Raw genomic sequence first — 19,524 nt, 5'->3', positions numbered from 1 at the left:
AACCACACGAAAAGGCAGAAAAATACACAATAAACATTAACAGCGGGAATCCAGGGACGTCTGTACGAACAGATGATGAAGTTGGATTGTTATTACTGGTGATTTTCAACCATGAAACTACCGAGTCCCAGGAGATATGGACTGGGAGTCATGACACTCTGGAGGCAAACATTATTGTCCATGGACTCATGCATATGTAGAAGAACTATTTACCGCAGCAGTGGTGTGTATGCACGGCGGCAGCATTTCTTCCGTCGACTAAGAATGGAGCCCAGGGGTTTAAAGAAAGTGTAGTTTTCACCCGTCTCAGGTTTTTTTTTCCCCCTCACACTTGTATCTGCATTTCTACTGATGATAGAGATTGTGATTATTTTTGCCATCTCTGATCCTGATATATCCGAACTGATGCAGGACTGTGCTGCATTCAGGGTCTGGGTCCAGGCTCTGTTTATCCCGATTGATCTCCGTTGCACTGTGTTACGTTATGTTGCACACAGAGATATATTGTGAAGAAAACTTTGTGCCAATTTATGGAAATCCCCCTTTCCCCTCGGTAATGTCAATGAGACAAATAATAGCAGGTCAGAATTTATATGGCCTCATTGGTGTATGTATGCTTTAGAATGCTGGAAAGCTGAGGTTTCCAACTAGAATATCAAGTATCAGACAGGCTCGCAAACACACATGTACATTCAACAATGAAACCACCGAAAGTCCAGGACCTGGCTCTCATTACCTATTGAGACGGCTCCGGTCGCCCACCCCTCCTCGGCTCTGCTTCCTTACCTCATATTCCCTCTACCTGCTCGGAATAAATCCCTCAATCAAATCATCGTCGTCCTTTTCCTTGTTCCAGAGCTACACCAGTCTCCTTATTTAACCTGACTGCTACCACTTTTATCAGCTGACCTCAATTAATACCGCCAATAAAGCATTCGGCGATATTAATTGAGGTGACATTTGCATCACGCTGTGCTAAATGAGGTATGTTTGAGATCGCTCTTACCTTCACAGAGGAAGAATTTGGACTCTCCTACGCTGATCTCTCCTTGTGTCGGAATGATTTGCACCTGAATGGAAGCTGGAGGAGGAAAAGAGAAAGGACAAAAAGACAAAAGAACAAAATATACATTAGACTTCTGTTCCACACGGAGGAATTGTGACACGGGGGCAAAGCACAATATGGGCAGAACTCAAAGTCAAATTGCCTTCGCTGCTCAAAGAAACAACCTGTGTTCACCTGCACCCTCCATAAAATGAAACTCTGGGATGGAATTTTTTATGTTCACTAGACTGCAACATCTCAATGCGCAGATGGATTATGACTTTGGAGTTCTGACTCGCATCGCCAATGAGCTGCGTTGGCACTCTCACCTCACAGAAAACCGAAAAAAAAAAAAAAAAAAAAAAAACCCAACAAAAACCACACATTCAAGGTTGAATGGCGGCTCAAAAACTGCCCATAGAAGAGTGGCCGCTGCGCAGCTCAGCAGCGGCAGCGTGGGGCGAATCACAGTGTTTACTTATTGGCAAAAGAATTTTAAATCTTGAGGATTTTCTTCTGATATCTTTCATGAAAATGTACTCCTGAGAAGTTTCACCTCACGCCGCCAACAACTTAGAAGTGCATAATAACGACCCGCGTGTCCTTGGTGAACGCGTGGAAATCGACTGACATTTGACAAAGTCGCGGGGTTCGGCTGGAATGTGCGAAGAGCATTAAATAAACATTTAATAAAGCGGCACGGTGCAAAAGGGGCAAGACTGTATGTAAAACAATCTGCCTGGCGACGATAATGCGGTTCTTGAGATGAAAAGTAGAGTTAGATTCATGAGAGAATGCATTTTCAATCAGTTTGGAGCAGGTTCATCTCCAGCTCTCAGCAGCGGTAACTCGATCTAAATATTCATTTATTTATTCAGCGCGCATAAAAGCCACCTGACTGAGTCATTCCAGGATGCTCTTGCGCTCTTTCTCCCCGTCCCCGCTTCCTCTGGCAGATGATTTAGAAGGCACAATGCTCTAAATCAAAGAATATCCTTTTTCCCGGGACTCCAGGAATGCACTTCATCTCCCGGCATCAGCTAAAGCTACAGTCACACAGATGTGACTGAGAGGGAAGCGCAGAGAAACACCTGGTGTTTGTTCCTTCCTGAGCGCTAACAAATCAGAATTAAGACTCCTGCATATTCAGAGTAAAGCGTCGAAACCTTTCACGTTCTCACATTTCCAAAAGCCTAATCACCGAGCCGCCGCTTTTCACTTATGTGCGAAAACAGGAGACGTGACGACTTCAGGCGTGTCGTGCTTTCATGAAAGACTCCCGTCCTCGGTGATGTGCGGTACGGGGAGCGAAGCACCGACAGCGAAGTAGAAATACCACCGAATCGTGATCCGGAGCTCGACAGAGAAATCCCGCTGAGCCTTCAGCGTGTTGCCACTTCGCACAAATGAGTGAGTCAGTCTCAGCTCAATTCGCACCGGGAGATTCATGGGAATGGTTTGCGAGGACGTGCCATTCGGAGACGGGCAGCCAACTATCGCCACACAACAATGTCACGTTGGAGTTTCATAATCCGCCAGTCTAATAAGCTGCAGAGAAACAGCATAAACAGCTATAAAGGCATTGTCACAGTTGTGGAGCCTTTGTTGCGTTTTCATTGCTGTTGTTCCTTTTTTTTTTTTTCTCTTTTTTTATAATGTGAGAAGGCATTGTGGTTTGGGTGTGAAAATTATCATCGGCCAAAAAAATGCTGTGATTATGGAAATTTATTCAGCATTTTGAAAAGGTAGACAACACGCTCTCCGATTTCCAAGAAGTTAAACATGACAAGTGTGTGCAATATTTTGATGCAACTACAGTTTTTCTTCCAAGAACATTTCAAGCATCCAGTTTTCTACAAACTAAGTATAATTAACGTTATTATCTTCTGATCTTTTGATTTAATCCTGTTGACGTTCAGGTCAGTCAGGCCGGGTTAAAGCCTTGTGTAAAGGCAAACGAGCAGCGTTTTGCGTAGAAGGAAACCATGCGGCATGTTTGTTTTTGAAAACCTTCCACCCCAGAGCTGTGTGAGTTGTTAAATTTGATATTTTATGCATTCATGCTCTACTTTGTTTTTCCCGGACAGCATCCATCCATACATCTTTAGACCACATGCTCAGTTTAAGATGGCGAGGCGCCGGGACTGATTCCAGAAGGTGATGGACAAAAGCTGCGTTGGAAACCTTTCACACATCTGTTCTCTAAAAACTAAGCACAAAGTGACTTTTGTTTCCATTCTTTTGCTAAAAACACTTCCATCTACATAAATATTTGTTTCATTTATGACTTGGAAACATTTTTGCCCGGTTAGGGACGAGGAATGAGGAGGAACTAGACATATTTGCAAAAAAACTGAGTTTTTTTAAGAAAAAATTAAATTCACATTGATGTCACCAGGACTGTTCAACAAGACCCAACAGCTCAGTTTATGGAGAAACTGCAATTTCGAAAATTATGTTATCTTTGACACTCTTTATTTCATCAAGAGCTGGAAGCTCTCTCGAGAGAGAGGACACTACAAGTGCTGCAAGGATTAAAACGTCTTTCTGTTGTAATTACACAGCTTAACACTGTATGGGCTCATCATATGTGCGTGCATGTGAACAACACTTCACTGAAGCACGCGTGTCTTGAGGGTTTTGTGATAATCTAACAGCAACACGCCGCTTACGCTCTTGTGCAACGGCACGTATGTGAAACTCCACTTGAACAAGCAAACGCGTGTTGCAATGTTTCTGATGTGCGGAGGCGTCGGATGTCAGTTTTATTAACCTACTCAAGGTGAGAATAATATCCCCTTCGTTGTTTAGTCAAGAAGTCATGCAAACACAGCTTTATGCCACATGAATGAACTGCCCTTTGTTCCGGGATCGCATGCAGGCAGCGGAGGCATGGAAAACCCTGTACCCACAGCCTGTTTGCTTTTCTAGGCTGGAGGTAGATACAAAGACAACAACATATCCATTTCCTTCCCTCATCTAGCCAGATCACAGATACCGCGCTGCAAACTCTATCCGTGCCTCCTAAGACTGAGACGACTGGCCAAAAATCAACTGATCATATCTGCGAACGCTAAAGACAACAAAACGAGTTCAGGTGGTGTGGGAACGATAGCTATTCCCAGAGCCATTTTCTCAGCGCACGCCTCTAAACGGCCACTTGTGCAGCGTCTGCAGGATGAAGAGCCTGTTGAATCTCCCGCATCAAGCGAAAGCGCGGCCTTGCGTCTCCGCCGAGAGCTTATTGAAAGTTAGAAAATGAGCGAAGCCGTCAGGTTTAATCGCCGAGCAGATTCGAGCTGGTGAATACCGGGGTGGGGTGAGAGGCGTTTCCCGAGCCGGGAAACATATTTCCATTTGAAAGGAGGCTGCAGCCACAGCAGGGAAGCAACAAAACTTTATGATTACTTTTTATCTTATTACATATCTGCAATTTATCCTCTTTATATCTTGTTTCAGCCTCATATATAAGTATTTAAAGTGACAAAGATGCTAAAACGTTCAATCGTAATCAAGTTAATTATTTACTGTTTCCATATTAAAAATAAACCCCCTTCAACTGAGTTGAAGAAGAAATGATGGGTTTTTAATCAGAAAATGGTTTATATGGAGTGCAGCATTATAATCAGGGTATTTATAATATTCATGTGCACATACTTACTGCTTGAATGCTGTGACTTCCAAATAAAAAGCATGGGTGTTGTAATCACAACAACAATATTAATTTGTTTTTGTGTTCACATGTGCATGGAGTATGTATTTAGTCATTACTTGTAGCATTCTTTTTTATATTATCTGTATTTATAATTAAGTCAGAGCCTTCAGTCTAAAGTCGACTGGTGCAATAAAAACTCAACTGTCAATAACTATTTAAAAAAAAAAAAAATTACAAACATTAACCACATCCAGACAAAAAGTTTGACCCGAACTGATGATAAAGATGAAGAGAAAGTGAAACTAGATTAGGCGCGAGGAGTGTCTGGCACGGCGAGGAGAGAGAGCTTAGATAACGGATGAAACTATCTTTGCCCTTACATGCCGTCTCATGACACCAATCTAATATCTAACCACTAAGCCTGTCCCTCACTTCCACTCCTCTCTAAAGACTCATAAACCTCTCTGTCTGCACTCGAGAGGCTTCGTTCGCTCTTCCTCCTGCAGATTATGTTCCTGCTGCTCACAGCTTTGCCTCAGTGTCATTCAGATGAGCATATTGTCACACAGATGTATGTTGGGAAAAAAACAGACGTAAAGCAAATCAGATAAATCACAGAGAATCCTTGATGTTCTCCTGTAGCAGCAGGAAGCCGCTGGGCATTTTCATCCCGAATTATACTTGTTTCATTATCAGATGTATGGCTGCATAATTGCATTTCTATTATATCTGACGATGTATCTCGTTTGTCCTACAGCACTGTTGATCTCTTCAACATATAATGTGTTTTTATAAGGAAGCGGAATAAATGAAAGAGATGATTAAAATCATCCTTAAGTTGAAGCATTGAACTGAATTCAGTCCTGATGAAAGCCTCAGGTGTGTTATTTTTAGTTGTGATACAACTTTTTGCCACATGATGGTGTAGTGAGTGATTCTCTCCAGATAAAGAGGCATCAGATACCAACCCTGACACAGGGAAGGGGGAACACAACAAAAGCTGCAAGTTTGATGCTTGGACTCCTACAGAAGGATCACAAACTTCAAAAAAGACCGGAGGCGAAAGCAAATCACCACGGAGAAAAGGTGGTTTCACTCTAATTTCACATTATTGGTTATTATCATTTATGGCGCTCTTATCAAAAATACCTGAAACAGTTGAACTGCAGATTTAAACCTGAGGGTGTTGTTGAAGGAGGAATCTGGAGCTTTTATGATTTCATTACCAGACTTAGCTTAAAAAACTTGAAATGAGATACATTTCTCACTGGATTTCCTTCAAAACAACAGCTTTGTTGAAACTTTCCTGTTCAGCATCAAGTACTGTTATTGCACAGAATAATTTCTTTTTGTAAACTATCATTTTTCTAAGGATAAATTCCACCTTCATATAAGTTAAAAAATGAATGATGAAGGAAAAGTCTGTTATGAATTTGTTCCATTTTATCCTTTTCTGTTTTGTTCATCATGGTAACAGTAAGTATTTGGTTAATTGAAACTCTTCTGGCTCCAGCTGCAGTGCTGTCCATTTGACTGGCTTTTAAAAAATACAACTTTGTGTACTTGGCAACAATTTCAGCAAAAAGAAGAATTTGTTGCGGATTCAGCCTCCAACTTTGTAAAAGTCATATACGGTCTTAGAAAATATCAAAAACAAGAAAGACACGCAGCCTCGGTGTGGTGAAACATGTATGAGGATGATTTTGCCCACTGGATGAAACCGTCTGCTCAACCTGACCCCCTGAACCGAGCCTGGGTTGGATTGAACTTTCCAGGCGATTGCGAACAAATTCAGATCCAGAAGCTCAAACTGTGTAAACGCCGGCCAAATGCTGCATATTCCATCCGCTCATTGCATTTTTAACTCTCTTCCTCCACAGCACAGCACAGCACAGCCGCTCCTCACACACGTTTGAATAAATAATCTGCATTCCCCTCCCTGGAAGTTTGCGTTGCCATGCCCCTTTTCAGCTTTTGAGGGCAGCACAACTGTATGAACAGAAATGACAGCTTCCACCATCAACCCTTAGTGCACCCTGTTCTTTATTTTTCCTTTTTCCCCGAGAAAAATACAGGTTGTTTCTTGAGACTACCAGCTGGGGCTGCAGCAACCCGAGACAGCCCGAGTTATTTCAGCGCATTCACACGGATAAAAGTGTCCCACAGTGTTTCCCAGCGGTCGCTCACCAGAGGAGTTGTTTGCCTATTAAATATCTTCGTTATAATTTAACACTTAGACGCTTAATTCTCAACTGTATACATTAAAAACAGTGTAAACCCAGAGTCCCCCAGGCTGCAATTATTTCTCCTCCAAACTTAAAGCAACACAATGCCCCAACGTTCCCGTCGCAGCGTTCCCGGCTAATAATATAACCACCTTATATTTCAATTACAATAGGAGATAATTTTTTTTTTTTTTGTACATTATAAAATTACGACACGACCTACTCCATTTATTTCCCCCCATTTCATCAGTACGGTTATTAAAAGCCAAAAGTCACTCTCCACAAGCATTTAGAGCAACAGGATCAAAAATAAATTAAAACGGTGTTATGCATTCATAAACAAAATGAGATAGGGCTTTTCATAAAAGCTTGAAGAAACTGAAAGCCTTAATTATCTCTCCTTCACTCACATGCACATCCATACATACACACACACACACACACACACGCAATAAATCTGCCTGGTTAAAAGCTTGGCTTACACACTGATGGTTCAAGTTATTAATTTGGCGAAGTTTGAAAAACTACTTAGATGGGAAAGCACATTTAAAGCTACTCGTGGTAAGCTCTGAAGATATATTAGCAATGGTGTATTAATTTGCTGCTAATCCTTCCATACTTTGAAGCAAATATGCCTGCGAGGTTTAAGTAACAATGACCAAAACCGCTGAGTGATGATATGAGCGCCGGCCATTCTCTGGTGAGAGGATTATGGACTTTACAGCCCCGCTACTGTAAACAGGCTTTCGGGATCTAAACCGCCCAGTTCTTTAATTCCAAGTCATGCAACAGCATGCAAATATTTAACGCCGGCCACATGGCTGTCGTTACCTCGTTTTCACGGTGTGCAAGTTTTGCGAAGCGAGCGGACAAGAGGCGGTCCTTTCTCGCGGAGGAAAAAAGTGAAGTTTGAGGCAGCTTCTTTCCTGTCGTGGATCAGGAGGTTTGCATGCCTAATTGGAGCCTGGCAGCCGGTGGTGACTGGCTCCATTACAAGGAGGCTACAACAGTCAGCTGTTGGTGCTTAACATGCAAGTCGTGTCGGAGCAAGCACACACTATTGCAGGGGCAGACAGCGCCGTGTATAGATACACCGACATGCAGACATCAATGGCGAGCGCACGCTGGAGAAGCCTCCGTCTGGCTGTGTGAATCCAGAAGAGATGAAGATGCAGGGTTTTGTGTCCTGACTTTCTTTTTCTTTTTCTTTAGAATGTTTGCAGTGAGGTCCAAGGACCAGAGCAGGATCCAAGCTCACATCAGTCACCTAACGCTACACAGAGCTTTCCAACCGGACACACAGTTTCCACAGAAAAACACTCCTGCTTTCTATTTCCTTCTGTTTGGACAGGTTCGTCCTTAAGTAGAAGAGATTGCAAAGATCTTTAATTAGTTTTGCTTTTTTTTTTTTTAGAAATAGGTCATGGGTTTGAATTTGATTTCCTAAAGAAAAGCGGAATAAGAGCAGGGGACAATTGAAAAACGATCCAGCGAGGTCATATATCTTATCAAACAGACTCAATGGGCGCTATATAACCACAAATGTACACAACTACACAAATGGTGGAAAAATTGGTTATGTCACACAAAACATGAGCAACTACGGCCTGACCTGATCACAACCTTTAATCTTTGACTATGGTTTAAAACCTGTGGTCTTAAGTTGCACAGTGAGAGGGGTTCGGAGATGGCCGTTGTCATAGTTACGTGATGGCCTGAGATCATCTGTTACAGCGTCATAAAATTCACTGCCACCGTCTCACTGCCCGACTGCTGCTACAAGCCACGACGATCAATAGAAATGTACAAGAAGATGGCGTGGCAATCAAAGTGAACCCGATGCACCAAAACAATCGTCTGCAGACTTATGCGCGTTCACATTCTCCATCGACTTCCAAAACCAAACTATTTCACCGCAAATGATACAACAATTCCATTCTTGGTGCATTTATTTTTTTTCCCTGAAGTCAATAGTTAGTAAATAACATGCAAGACACTGCTTTTTTTTTGCATACTGACGTGATTGTCAACTCCTTTTGTGTGTGGAGTGACATCTTGCAATCAAAATTACCGCACGTGTGTGGGAGTCTCAAACTTCTTATTAAAAGGTGCTCTTGACAGTTCAGCTCCTTGTAAGCATGACTGACATGCTTTTAAATGTCGTGGACAGGCAGAAATGCTTGCTTGAGAAACCAAAAGTGACTGTACGTCCCCAGTCAGATCACTACCGATGAAAGACCTTGAGCAAGACCCGAAACCCCGAGTAATCTCTGGGGGCCGAACAGCGGCCGCCCGCTGCTCCTTTGAGACGATTTAGCAGCAGAGGACAAAATCCGACCAGGAACTGCTGTGCACATGTGAAAAATGAAACAATCGCTTCTCTGACTGTTATATGTTACTGTTCCCTTCAAAATTAGGTGGCATGGAGGGGTTTATAAAAGAGCAGATGACGCTTAACAATAACATCTTTATATACTGAAGACTATTTTTATCTGCGGCTCTCTTTAAATGAGGTGCTGGAGACACACAGTCCAATTTAACAGAATCCAGAATCCCTCTATGGATTCCTGGGCATGCAGGGTGATTATCTGATAGAGCTACATTATATAAGACGCTGCTTTAGATCAGCCTGGGATTAATATTAACTGGCATTAGGATAGCTGTCTTGCTGAATCTCTCAGACCAAGTAAAGTAAGCTCTGCCGTGTAAGATCTGTTCTTGGAATCAAATGGGATTTAACAAAGCAGGTATTCAACTTGCAAGTCTCACAATGAGGCGCCGCTCTGAGACGAGTATGCAAAGAAGCACGTCTTTAAGTCTGACTTCTCATTCTCAATAAGCCAGGGACAGAAAAACGAAGAACTCATGTTGATGTTCGATCGCTGTTAAAGTCAAAACAATTAAACAGCCTCATACAGAAGCTCAGTTTTTGCCTGTGTCATTTATCACCGGGTCACATTTGCATCAGAATGACGGAATTCTTCTCCATCAAACTTTACAAAAACGAGTTCAAGCCGAGTGTCCTCTGGGTCAAAGTCAACACAAACATTAGCCGGAGCTGGTGTCACGATGAAGACAAATGTGATGTGTCAGTGTGATCACACATCTTCAAAATTAGATCAATTATTGAAACTGGATGCCATCCAAACCCTCAGACAGTAACCTCTACGGAGCGGTCGTCCGCCCAGAAAAACCCCTCCATGTCACAGAATATCAGTCAAAATAATAATAAACAATTCCAGTGGATTTCTTAGCTTGAGACGGATTTCACTGACAATTAAAAAAAAACTAAAACAAAAAAAAAACAGGGTTTTGAAAAGGCCTGATTGAAAAATGAACCAGTGATCAAGTATGAGTGTCAGACACAACCTCAGCCAGACGTCTAAAGCCTCTCTTCAAAGCTTCCTCCAGCCAACCCGGTCAAATAAAGTCAAGTCTGCTTGTATCGCCTCCTATCAGAGTCCAAAGTCTCTACAGACCTCACAGGCCCACTTTCCAGCTCTCCATCTAACCCCTCGCTATCCCTCGCAAACTAAAAGAAGCTTCAGCGGGAAATGCAGTGCTTCTTGTGGCCCTCGGTACAGACTCGATACGCCCTGCAACCTCTTTTCAACCTTTCCCTGACCGGAGAGTCGATCTGCCGAAACACGTCGCACTACTCAGAGCTGGCTGTCACTTTCATGACCTCGAGGAAGGGTCACGCTCTCTGATTAGGAGTTCTTTCATGATGTTTTAACCTTTGGTTATGGCTGGAAATGGAACTTGAGGAACTTTTTTTTTTTTTTTTAACGACGACTGAAATATGAAGGTGTTGTTTCATCAAGGGTCAGACGGGGACCAGAGTTAGACAAGTTGGATCAAGATGGATTTATCCAGAGTTTTATACATGTATCCTGACTTTATAGGCCATTTTTTGCTTTAATTTTTTTTTTTTTTAATATTTGTTTGCATCATTTAAATCCTAAGAATTGTATACATTTTTTTTCCAGCAATCCATCATATTAAATTACATTAACATTTGCTTTTCTTCTAGGAATCCTGACTTGAATCCAAGTTAAGACTCAACTTTTAGTGAAAGTTTCAATTAATGACAGAACAGAAGTTCTTAGCTAAGATAGTGCAGTTATCCCGCTCTTACACTTTAAACTGTCGCCATCTAAATTACACACAGCTGCCTGCAGGAAAAAACAACATCAATACGGGCAACACTATAATACTCCAGAGTAACATAATTTCACCAGCAGTCTTTTGCACACTACCAACTTTGAATATTATGTTCCCCATTTGTACTTCAGAGGCAGATGAATTAGCCTTACCAAACTGTCTCCACCACTTTATCATTAACCTGCAGTACTTTGAGGAAGTGCAACCAAAAAAAAAAAAAAAAAAAAAAACCTCGAGCAGCCTTTTTCCATGTGCTCTGTGTGGGTGTCGAGCTTTAATCAAATTGACACAGACGTGTCAGCTGCTAAGCTCCTTCTCTTCACATCTTTCAGTCATTCACCAGCACAGCTTTGTCAGGATTACGGTTGTTGCCATCACTCCCCCAACCCGCCACCACTTCAGTTGTCATCCAAGTGCATTATAAGTGGGGAGGAGTGAAGCCTGAAGAGCACAAATGTGTGCAAAGGGGAAAACAATTTGAGGTGGTTTTAATGTAAGATCTGGAAAAAAAAAAAAAAAAAAAAAAAGATGGCTTTAGTTTGAGATACTTTTTTAAGATGGGTGTGAAAAGGGTGAATGAAAGTGCATTAGGTGAGGGAGCAATATTTATGTAGTATAAATAAAACACAACTTTGTGTAAGAAAGCCCCAACATGAATGTTTAAGTTGTTCATTGACTGTCTATGGATCGATCATTAAATATTTCTCTTATTGGACAGGAAATCTGGATTTTAACCATTTCTTTTCCAATTGCTGTCAAGCAAAATATTTGACTTTTTTAAAATCTATTCCTGTAGGTAAAAATGGCAGAATGTGTTGACTAGAAGAGGTTACAGCATATCCCATGACCTTTGCATTTTTTTATCAGTACAGGAGAGGATGGGATCTGTACTCTCATCCTCCAAATATACAACATCCGGACATATAATAAATAGTGGCTCATCTTCCATAAGAATAATATTTGAATATAAAAAAAAGGCCAGAAGTAAAACATTCCTCCATATTTTGACTAATTTTAGCCTTCTCAACCTGACAGCCCCTAATTACCAAACTTGGCGAGAACTCAGCAGAAAAGGCTAAAAGGCTGAAAAGGGCAGCAGAGGGAGGAATGGCGGCCACATGAAAACAGCCCGTGAATATATTACATGTAAAACAGTCTTCATAAAGGGCAAATATGGCTGCAGATTACAACTCCAGGCAAAGATCTACAGTTCTGTGTCATCCCTATAAGCTGTGGTATTTATTCCGACCCACAGCGGAGTGAAAATGCTAAAACTTTGTCCCGAGGGAGACATGTAGGAAAAACTGATGGGGGTCATTGAAAACTCACGGGTTCATTGGTGAGGGGCACGGATGTGCTCAGCTATTCGCTGGCTCCCGGCCCAGCACCGTGGAAGATACCGCTTAAGCCACAGTGGAAAACTTTTCACTGTAAATTACCAGAAATACACAGACAGTAGCTTCACTTGCTCAGTAATAAAGATTCCTTTTTTTTTTTTTTGTAAATCCAATCCAATCAATTAGGATTTATGACTTCAGTTTTTTTTTTTTTTTTTTTTTTTGTAAAGATTCGTATAATCAATATAATAAATGTTGGTGTGTGCACTTAAGAGCTGGGTTGGGTTGGATCTATATCTGCCAGGAAAGGCCTTAATTTATTGAAGACTGTTACCACTTCTACTTTGACAAAAATAATGAGGATAATGAGTAAACTATTTTTTTTTTTTAAAAAGGCTCCAATATTTATCATATCACCTTCGTTTCTGTTCAAAGTAATATTGAATAACTATGAGATAATAAGATGACACTCTGGCAGATTTCAGAAAGAAATAGACAGATGTTAGCCTCTCATGATTTGAATGAACCACTGTAATTTATATACGTTAGTTTGTTGAAGGTAAATTCTGCTAAAAATGATGCCGAGACATGAATTTAGATAAGATGTTTACATTACGTATGTGTTGAATAGCTTGCTTTGGACCAACAGACTAACACATCTACCAAATGTGGCATAATGAGTCAGTGTGACAGCAGTAAAGCAGCATCAGCAACATGTCTATAATCATGTGAACTGGATTCTCACCCATACTGGTGGTTTTTGCTCCATGTAATCATTATCCTAATGGGAAAATTTGAAACTGTGACAAGTGGACGGCCAAAGGTAAGAGGCTGGCTCTCCAAAGTATTAATTTATTGTTCTTTATTTCAATACCTACTGCACTTCTTGGTCAAAAGAGATCATGGCAAAGTATTTCCAAGTAATTTGAACCAGGTCTGACCCGAATATGCCTGGGCTGCTACCAATTAACTTTCAGTGGGTCCTTCTGTCACAAGGTCAAATCCCCTGGTACATTATAATTAACAGCAATACAACTGAGGCCAAGCTGTAATTTCAAAAGAGAGAATGTAATATGTTTTAGGTGAAGGAAGGGCAGGAGTTATAATAGATTTTTTTCTGGCAAAACAATAATCACATTATTCCAAAAGAGAGAAAAAAAAATGCTTCAAGTGACAACAAAAAGCTAAAAAATCATCCAAAACACACATTACTCTCACCGGTTGAATTCAGCATTCACAATATTTGAGGGCGAAACAATTAAATTTGTTCAAACAACCTTTCTGTTACCAGAAATGAAGCCAAACTCAACCCATCCAGAGCTACAGGTAATATCCAAGCTTTAGAAATGAAGACTCGAATGAGTCGAAGCGAAGCGCCTCTCTGTCCCTTCTGCTTGAAGCACTTACGTCTCTGCATCGGGGTTTGTCTAATGGCTTTTAAGATGCTTTTGACATGGTTCGACACTTTGACTCAATTTAAAGAAAAAGCCCTGGATTCCAGAGAAAAAGGCTCGACTTCAAATAAACGCATGGATAGCGAGGAAAGGGGATTCTCACAAGTGTTGCCTTATGGCTTAAGAACAAAGTGGGTAAAGAACTCTGATGGAGGGCCATGAGAATTACCATAAAAATGACATTCCCATAATAGTATATTGGTGAAGATTTCAGAAGCACTTCATGTTGCTTCCATTTGTCAGACAGATTGCATTTATTTTATATTCTGCCAAAAGTTTCCGGTCACATAATTCAATTCCCACAATTGGGGTTGAAATTTACTTTTGTATTTTCTTCTAAGGGGCTGAAAAAAAAAACATGAGGAGCAACGGGAGTGAAGCATAGCTAAACATAAACAGGACAAAAACACTGATGTCATAAAAATAATTCATAATTTGTATCATACCGCCTCATCAAGTCATGGGTTGAAGGGAATTATTTGACCTACAGAGCTACTTTTAAAGTTAGAGCATTAAGATTTATGCAATTTTGCTCCCTTTTTTTGTCCATTTTAGTTCAATAATGAAATCTATTTCTTTCTAAACAGAGAAGATGTGATGGTACATCCAGAACAAAGCAAAAAAAGGAGAGATATAATCCAACTATCTCTTCAAAAGAGTCCGCCTCCATTTCCCTTGCGAGTTTTGTTTTGGCTGCATCATAAATGTGATATCTTTCTTGTATTCTCCCTGCATGCACAGAGGCCAGTGTGAGTGAAATTTCTAGTCTGCACCCTAATTAACTAATGAGGCCAAAAGGGCTAAACCACTGGCCCCCCGCCCTCTTTCTTTGTTTGACCCTTCGGTGGCCCGGCGTCTCACCAAGCTGATAATCACCGCGGCGCTACAAGGACGCTCCCCGGCATACTAATAACAAAGAAACTAATACAGCAAGCGGGGCAGCAGTCCGACTTCCATCATCTTAACTATATTAGTCTTGTTCTTTTCACAGAGAAAAGATCTTTTCACAGGCATATTTCCACACTCAAGAGGGAACGTAATCAGTATGTGCCACCGAGATTTCGCCCTGTCTGATCATATTCTATTTATCTTTCGCTGAATCGTGACCTCACTTTGTTCACAGCGAATCCGCTGCTTCAAGCAGGGGTGCGAACCTGAATGCATCCGAAAAGTAAGCAACCGATGGGAGAAGAAAAAAAAAAAAAAGAAGATATGAAAAGATAAACAGGAGGAGCCTGATTCCTGCGTTATGTTCGTCACAACAGACAATTTACCAGGTAATTTTATTCACATTTGCCACTAAATCTCATCGAAAGCTGCAAAACCTGAACCTATAGTGTTGACTTATAGATCATGCATTATTCATGGGCAATCATTATTGTAATTCTCTTTACGATTATCTGCAGCTTGATCTTGTTTCTGCGCCGCAGCATGAATGGCTCGTCATCCCGTTCAGCAGGACCTTGATAACAGCCCCTTCATTTGGATCAAGTGTATCAGGACGGGGCGACATGTACAATGTGAAGGACAGAGGTCGCCCCCAGCACCAGGGCTGGGAAACACTCATCTGGAGTAACACAGGAACAAAAGAAAAAGAAAAAAAGAGAGAGAGAGCGGTGGCCATAGCCCTTTGCTGAAACTATTCCCCAGCCCAAGATTACACAGTAACACAAACGTCATCTACAGTCATGTCAGCTCCGGAGCTGCAGATAGTATTTCTCTGCTGCTTTGCAGAGGTGGTACGGCAGCCTTTTCTCACAGCTTAGTCCATTTTTCAGGATCGACTATAACAGGCGTTTTATTACACTGTAGCTTGATATAAATTTATTCATCTCCAATCACTGATTTCCTCACTTTGGGGGCAAGTCGACCATATGCAGCCAAAATGTGCTTTTGTGCAAACGCACACAACAGCTGTAGTGATGTTTCTGTTCAAGAAAGAAACGTCAGTCTGACATCCACTCACTTTCTCAGATCTGCTCCTTTTGACCAGTAAGGCAAGAAAAGAGGCTTCAGACTTCTTAAAGCTTAGGGGAACTTAATCTGACGGCTTTTTACTATGAGTGAGCTGTTTTTTTTTTTTTTTTATAAACTGTACAGTCATTTTAATATCAGAAAAAAACTAACAAGTAGACGAGTAGTAAAACTTCTTATAGAATAACCTCCGTATGTGAGTGGATGATTGATGATCCCACACAGATTTCATTTCAATGACTGTCTATATAGAGTTACATAAAGCTTTGGAGGAGAGCTCTCCCACCAGCCGTTGTGTTATCCTTCACGGACCGGCAGACTCATCTGAATTGTTGACAGTGGCTAAATGATCCGAAAGGCATTTTTTGGCAGTGAGCGGTTTAGATAAACTTGAAGGAATTGAGTCAGTCGGAGCCCGTCCCCCACCCCCGGCAGCCCTCCTCCCCCGGGCCCCCTGGACATCCCCTCGGCTCCGGGGTTGACTGCTTATCGCCATCGATGCTTCTGAAATACTATTCTCCAGATACACGTCACGCTCATATGTTTTGCACAAGTAGTGAGCAGATAATGTACAAATACGGGCTCGGTTTCTTGCGGCAATCTGAAAACCAGATAGAAGATAGATGTGATCCCAAAGCTCATTCAAGGGGGTCGGCCTTAACCGCAATTTGGGGAACGCACGCGTTCCGTTTCTAAGAGAAACTGTCATCCGAGAGAAGCTCACATAATCAAACCAGTGAACCAAATGAAGCCCAGTAAACACAAAGGCAAAGTAAAACCTTATCACACTGACAGAATAAATTGAGTCGCTCTGCCAGAGGAGGACAGTCAACACTACATATGAAAGACGGGGAGGATGAATGAGGCCAGGCCTGTGGAAAGGGAGCTGAGCTGACCCGACCCCCGTTTGAGATTTTAGCACTATCGGTCTAAAACACTCACGATGTGGACGGCTTTCTTTTATGAAGAGCCGCATTTATGGATGTGTATTTTCGTTACCTGATATCAGGTCAGGGGAAGAGACACTTGGGTCAGGCAGCGATGAGGACAACAGAAATGGCGATGTGTGGCGTAACGGGGATGGAAACAGGGACAGCAGCAGCTGCAGTTGCTGGAAAAAAGTTTATATATTCCAATTCTGCACGATGCACTTTATAATTTATGGACGTAATTAGCTTCCGTGGATGTGCTGTGGCATTGAAGACTGAATAAGTACATTACTACATTTAATTCATGACATAGAAAAACCTCGTCAACAGGTCTTCGGTGGCACACGAGACTGAAGTGTGCACACTCCACAAAACAATACCTCTCCAAGTGCAAACGTAAATTAAAACGCCGCCCAAGGGCAAATCATGAAATCCGAACAATCTGCAGAACATAAACACACTTCATTCAACAATGATTTGCACTGAATAACATTTGATTTGGAGATAGATTAAGAATACTGGTTTCAAGACTCTTAAGCATAACCTTGCCTGATTTTTTTTTTATTCATTTAATTTGACATGTCGATGCAAAAGTCGAGTTCTCTTGTGCCGACACGACTTTTCACATTCTCATTTTTGCATGAGGAAGCTTTTAAAATCTGCTGAAGCATTTTTCAAAAGTTCAGTGGTGTGGTGTTCAGCACTCTCACATCACAGTGGGCAAATCCCCGGTTCGAGACTCTCGGAGTTTGCATCTTCTCCATGCGCGTGACTGAGTTTTCTCAGAGACTGAGAGTTTCTTCCCACATTCCCTAAACTTGTGTTTGAGGTTGTTTGGTAAGACCAAATTGCCTGACTGTGAGTAAGCTGGGATCTGCTGCAGCACCCTAATGTGTGGATGAATGGAGGGAAAAGAGAGTCGTGTACAAACAGGCATTAATCCCCGCTTCCTAATTAGAATTCAGAGCGCAGAAATGTTGAGATATTCTGGTTGTTACCCTTCCTCTTGATCTTAAAAGCAAACACAGAACTCAGACCTGCCAGGAGGAAGTTTTCTCTGCAATAAGAAGCAATATGATAAGTAGGTGACTTTAAATTTGGCAAAATACTTGCAAAAACAATGGTCCTTATAAAGGACATTTTATAAAGTAGAGTAATCCTTTTTTTTGCATTTATATCTCTATGTATGTGGTGTTTGTGAACATATATTTGTGTGTGGAACTTAAACTTTAATCTCACACTGCAGCTGTTTTCAGTTGGTGTTGCACAAATGCAAAGTTTACAGATGTTTTTTAAAAATGGCATTTAGGTTATATTGGGGCATGTGTTATGTAGGTGCAAGACAGAAGAAAATCACGTGTGTCTGCTCCAACTTGTTGTGTTTCTCTTCTAATTCATCAAATAAATGATAAAAATGAAATCAGAAACAAACAAAACGGCGCCCCTCAGGAGTGAAATTCATTCAACCGTGCTCCTTTCTAAAGGAAAAATAAAGCTGAACAAGGTGCTGGAGTTAATTTGACGGTGATATATTGGCGATTTGTTGTATGAAAGCCAGCACTTCTAATCGAACGGGGACGCTTGTATGACTTAGCCTAACCAGTGGTGGAGGGCGGATTGTGTGTGGCGAGTGTCCAAGTCGGAGGCACAGAGCACGAGCTCCTCAGCCTACATAGCCCACTGAATCAAACTAAGCCCGCAGAGGGAATTGGATATGGCAGGATCCATGAACAGAAATCCAATTGAATCTTTTGCAATCGCTTTACAGCCTCTGGCCACTTTGAGAAGAGAAGGAGATCATCTTGACCTGCAGATTTTTAAAAGGCCTGAGGAGACAAATTTGTTATCTTCCAAGGTAAGGGGGAGGGGAGGGGAGCAGAGACAGGCGCGCCGTTGTACGGGAAAGCGGGCGAGAACCCTTATAATACAGGCGGCTGGCTCTGATAATTAGGTGTTTTCTTGGAGAGCAAAAAAGTGATGACTCTCCAGCAACAACTTCTAATAGAGCCTTTCAGAAAGTCACGTGTTGATCAGTCAGTAATGCTGCATCGATTGCAGAATAGGAAAAAGGATTAAAAAATACACAAAAAGCCTGTTTTTAGTCGGATGTCACACATCAAACATGTAGCATCAGATAAAGTAATGAAAGCTGCCTGATTCACAATTAGTTTGTCTGTTTGATTTGTTGTGATTGCTGCAAACTAAAAGGTGGCAAAAGTCTTTAAAACTGAAAAATCCACAACTCGTTCATTTTTTTTTCCAGCCGCTTCGTTCAAAGGAGACACTTCCTGCTGTCAGTGAGCAGTTTCTCAATCCCACACAGACAAAAATGCACGCCAAAGAACCTCCCCTTCACATCCGAGAGGACGATATAATAAGCAGCCTGAGTAGACATTAAGAAACAGACACTATTACCACCGGGATGTCGTTCTGGATTTATAATTGATGGCGACTCTATACTGGCTGCTTGAGATAGAATAAAAGTCTTTTATATGACGGGTAGCGGCGAGTTAATTCCTGCCTCTTGAGCCTTTAGCGTTTAGGCATGTAACACTTTGCTGCAATGGAGGCTTCAGTTTCCAGCTTGCCTGCAAACAAAAGGACATTTATCTTGAAAGCATGTACCCAAACACACTGGAGTATATATATAAGAGTTGGCTGCAGAACTTTTCTGTAACCTTTCCTGAACCCTTTGCTGTCTATCACCCAGCCGAGTGATGATACCGGTCCCCTGAAAGACG

At 41.6% G+C, this 19,524-nt stretch overlaps 1 protein-coding gene across 19 annotated transcripts in view; it reads right to left on the bottom strand.

The window, feature by feature from the left end:
- Nucleotides 1-19,524, bottom strand: part of ncam1a (neural cell adhesion molecule 1a) — a 260,268-nt gene that overhangs the window by 80,448 nt on the left and 160,296 nt on the right. For all 19 annotated transcript variants that reach the window (XM_030101185.1, XM_030101187.1, XM_030101191.1 and 16 more), the window contains exon 2: nt 1,007-1,081. In XM_030101185.1, coding sequence (XP_029957045.1) covers nt 1,007-1,081 — 75 coding nt within the window. The remainder of the gene's footprint in view (nt 1-1,006; nt 1,082-19,524) is intronic.

This window comes from Salarias fasciatus, chromosome 10, assembly GCF_902148845.1.
Source record: "Salarias fasciatus chromosome 10, fSalaFa1.1, whole genome shotgun sequence".
In the NCBI taxonomy this organism is placed as follows: domain Eukaryota; kingdom Metazoa; phylum Chordata; class Actinopteri; order Blenniiformes; family Blenniidae; genus Salarias; species Salarias fasciatus.
This window is presented reverse-complemented; position numbering and strand designations above follow the sequence as displayed.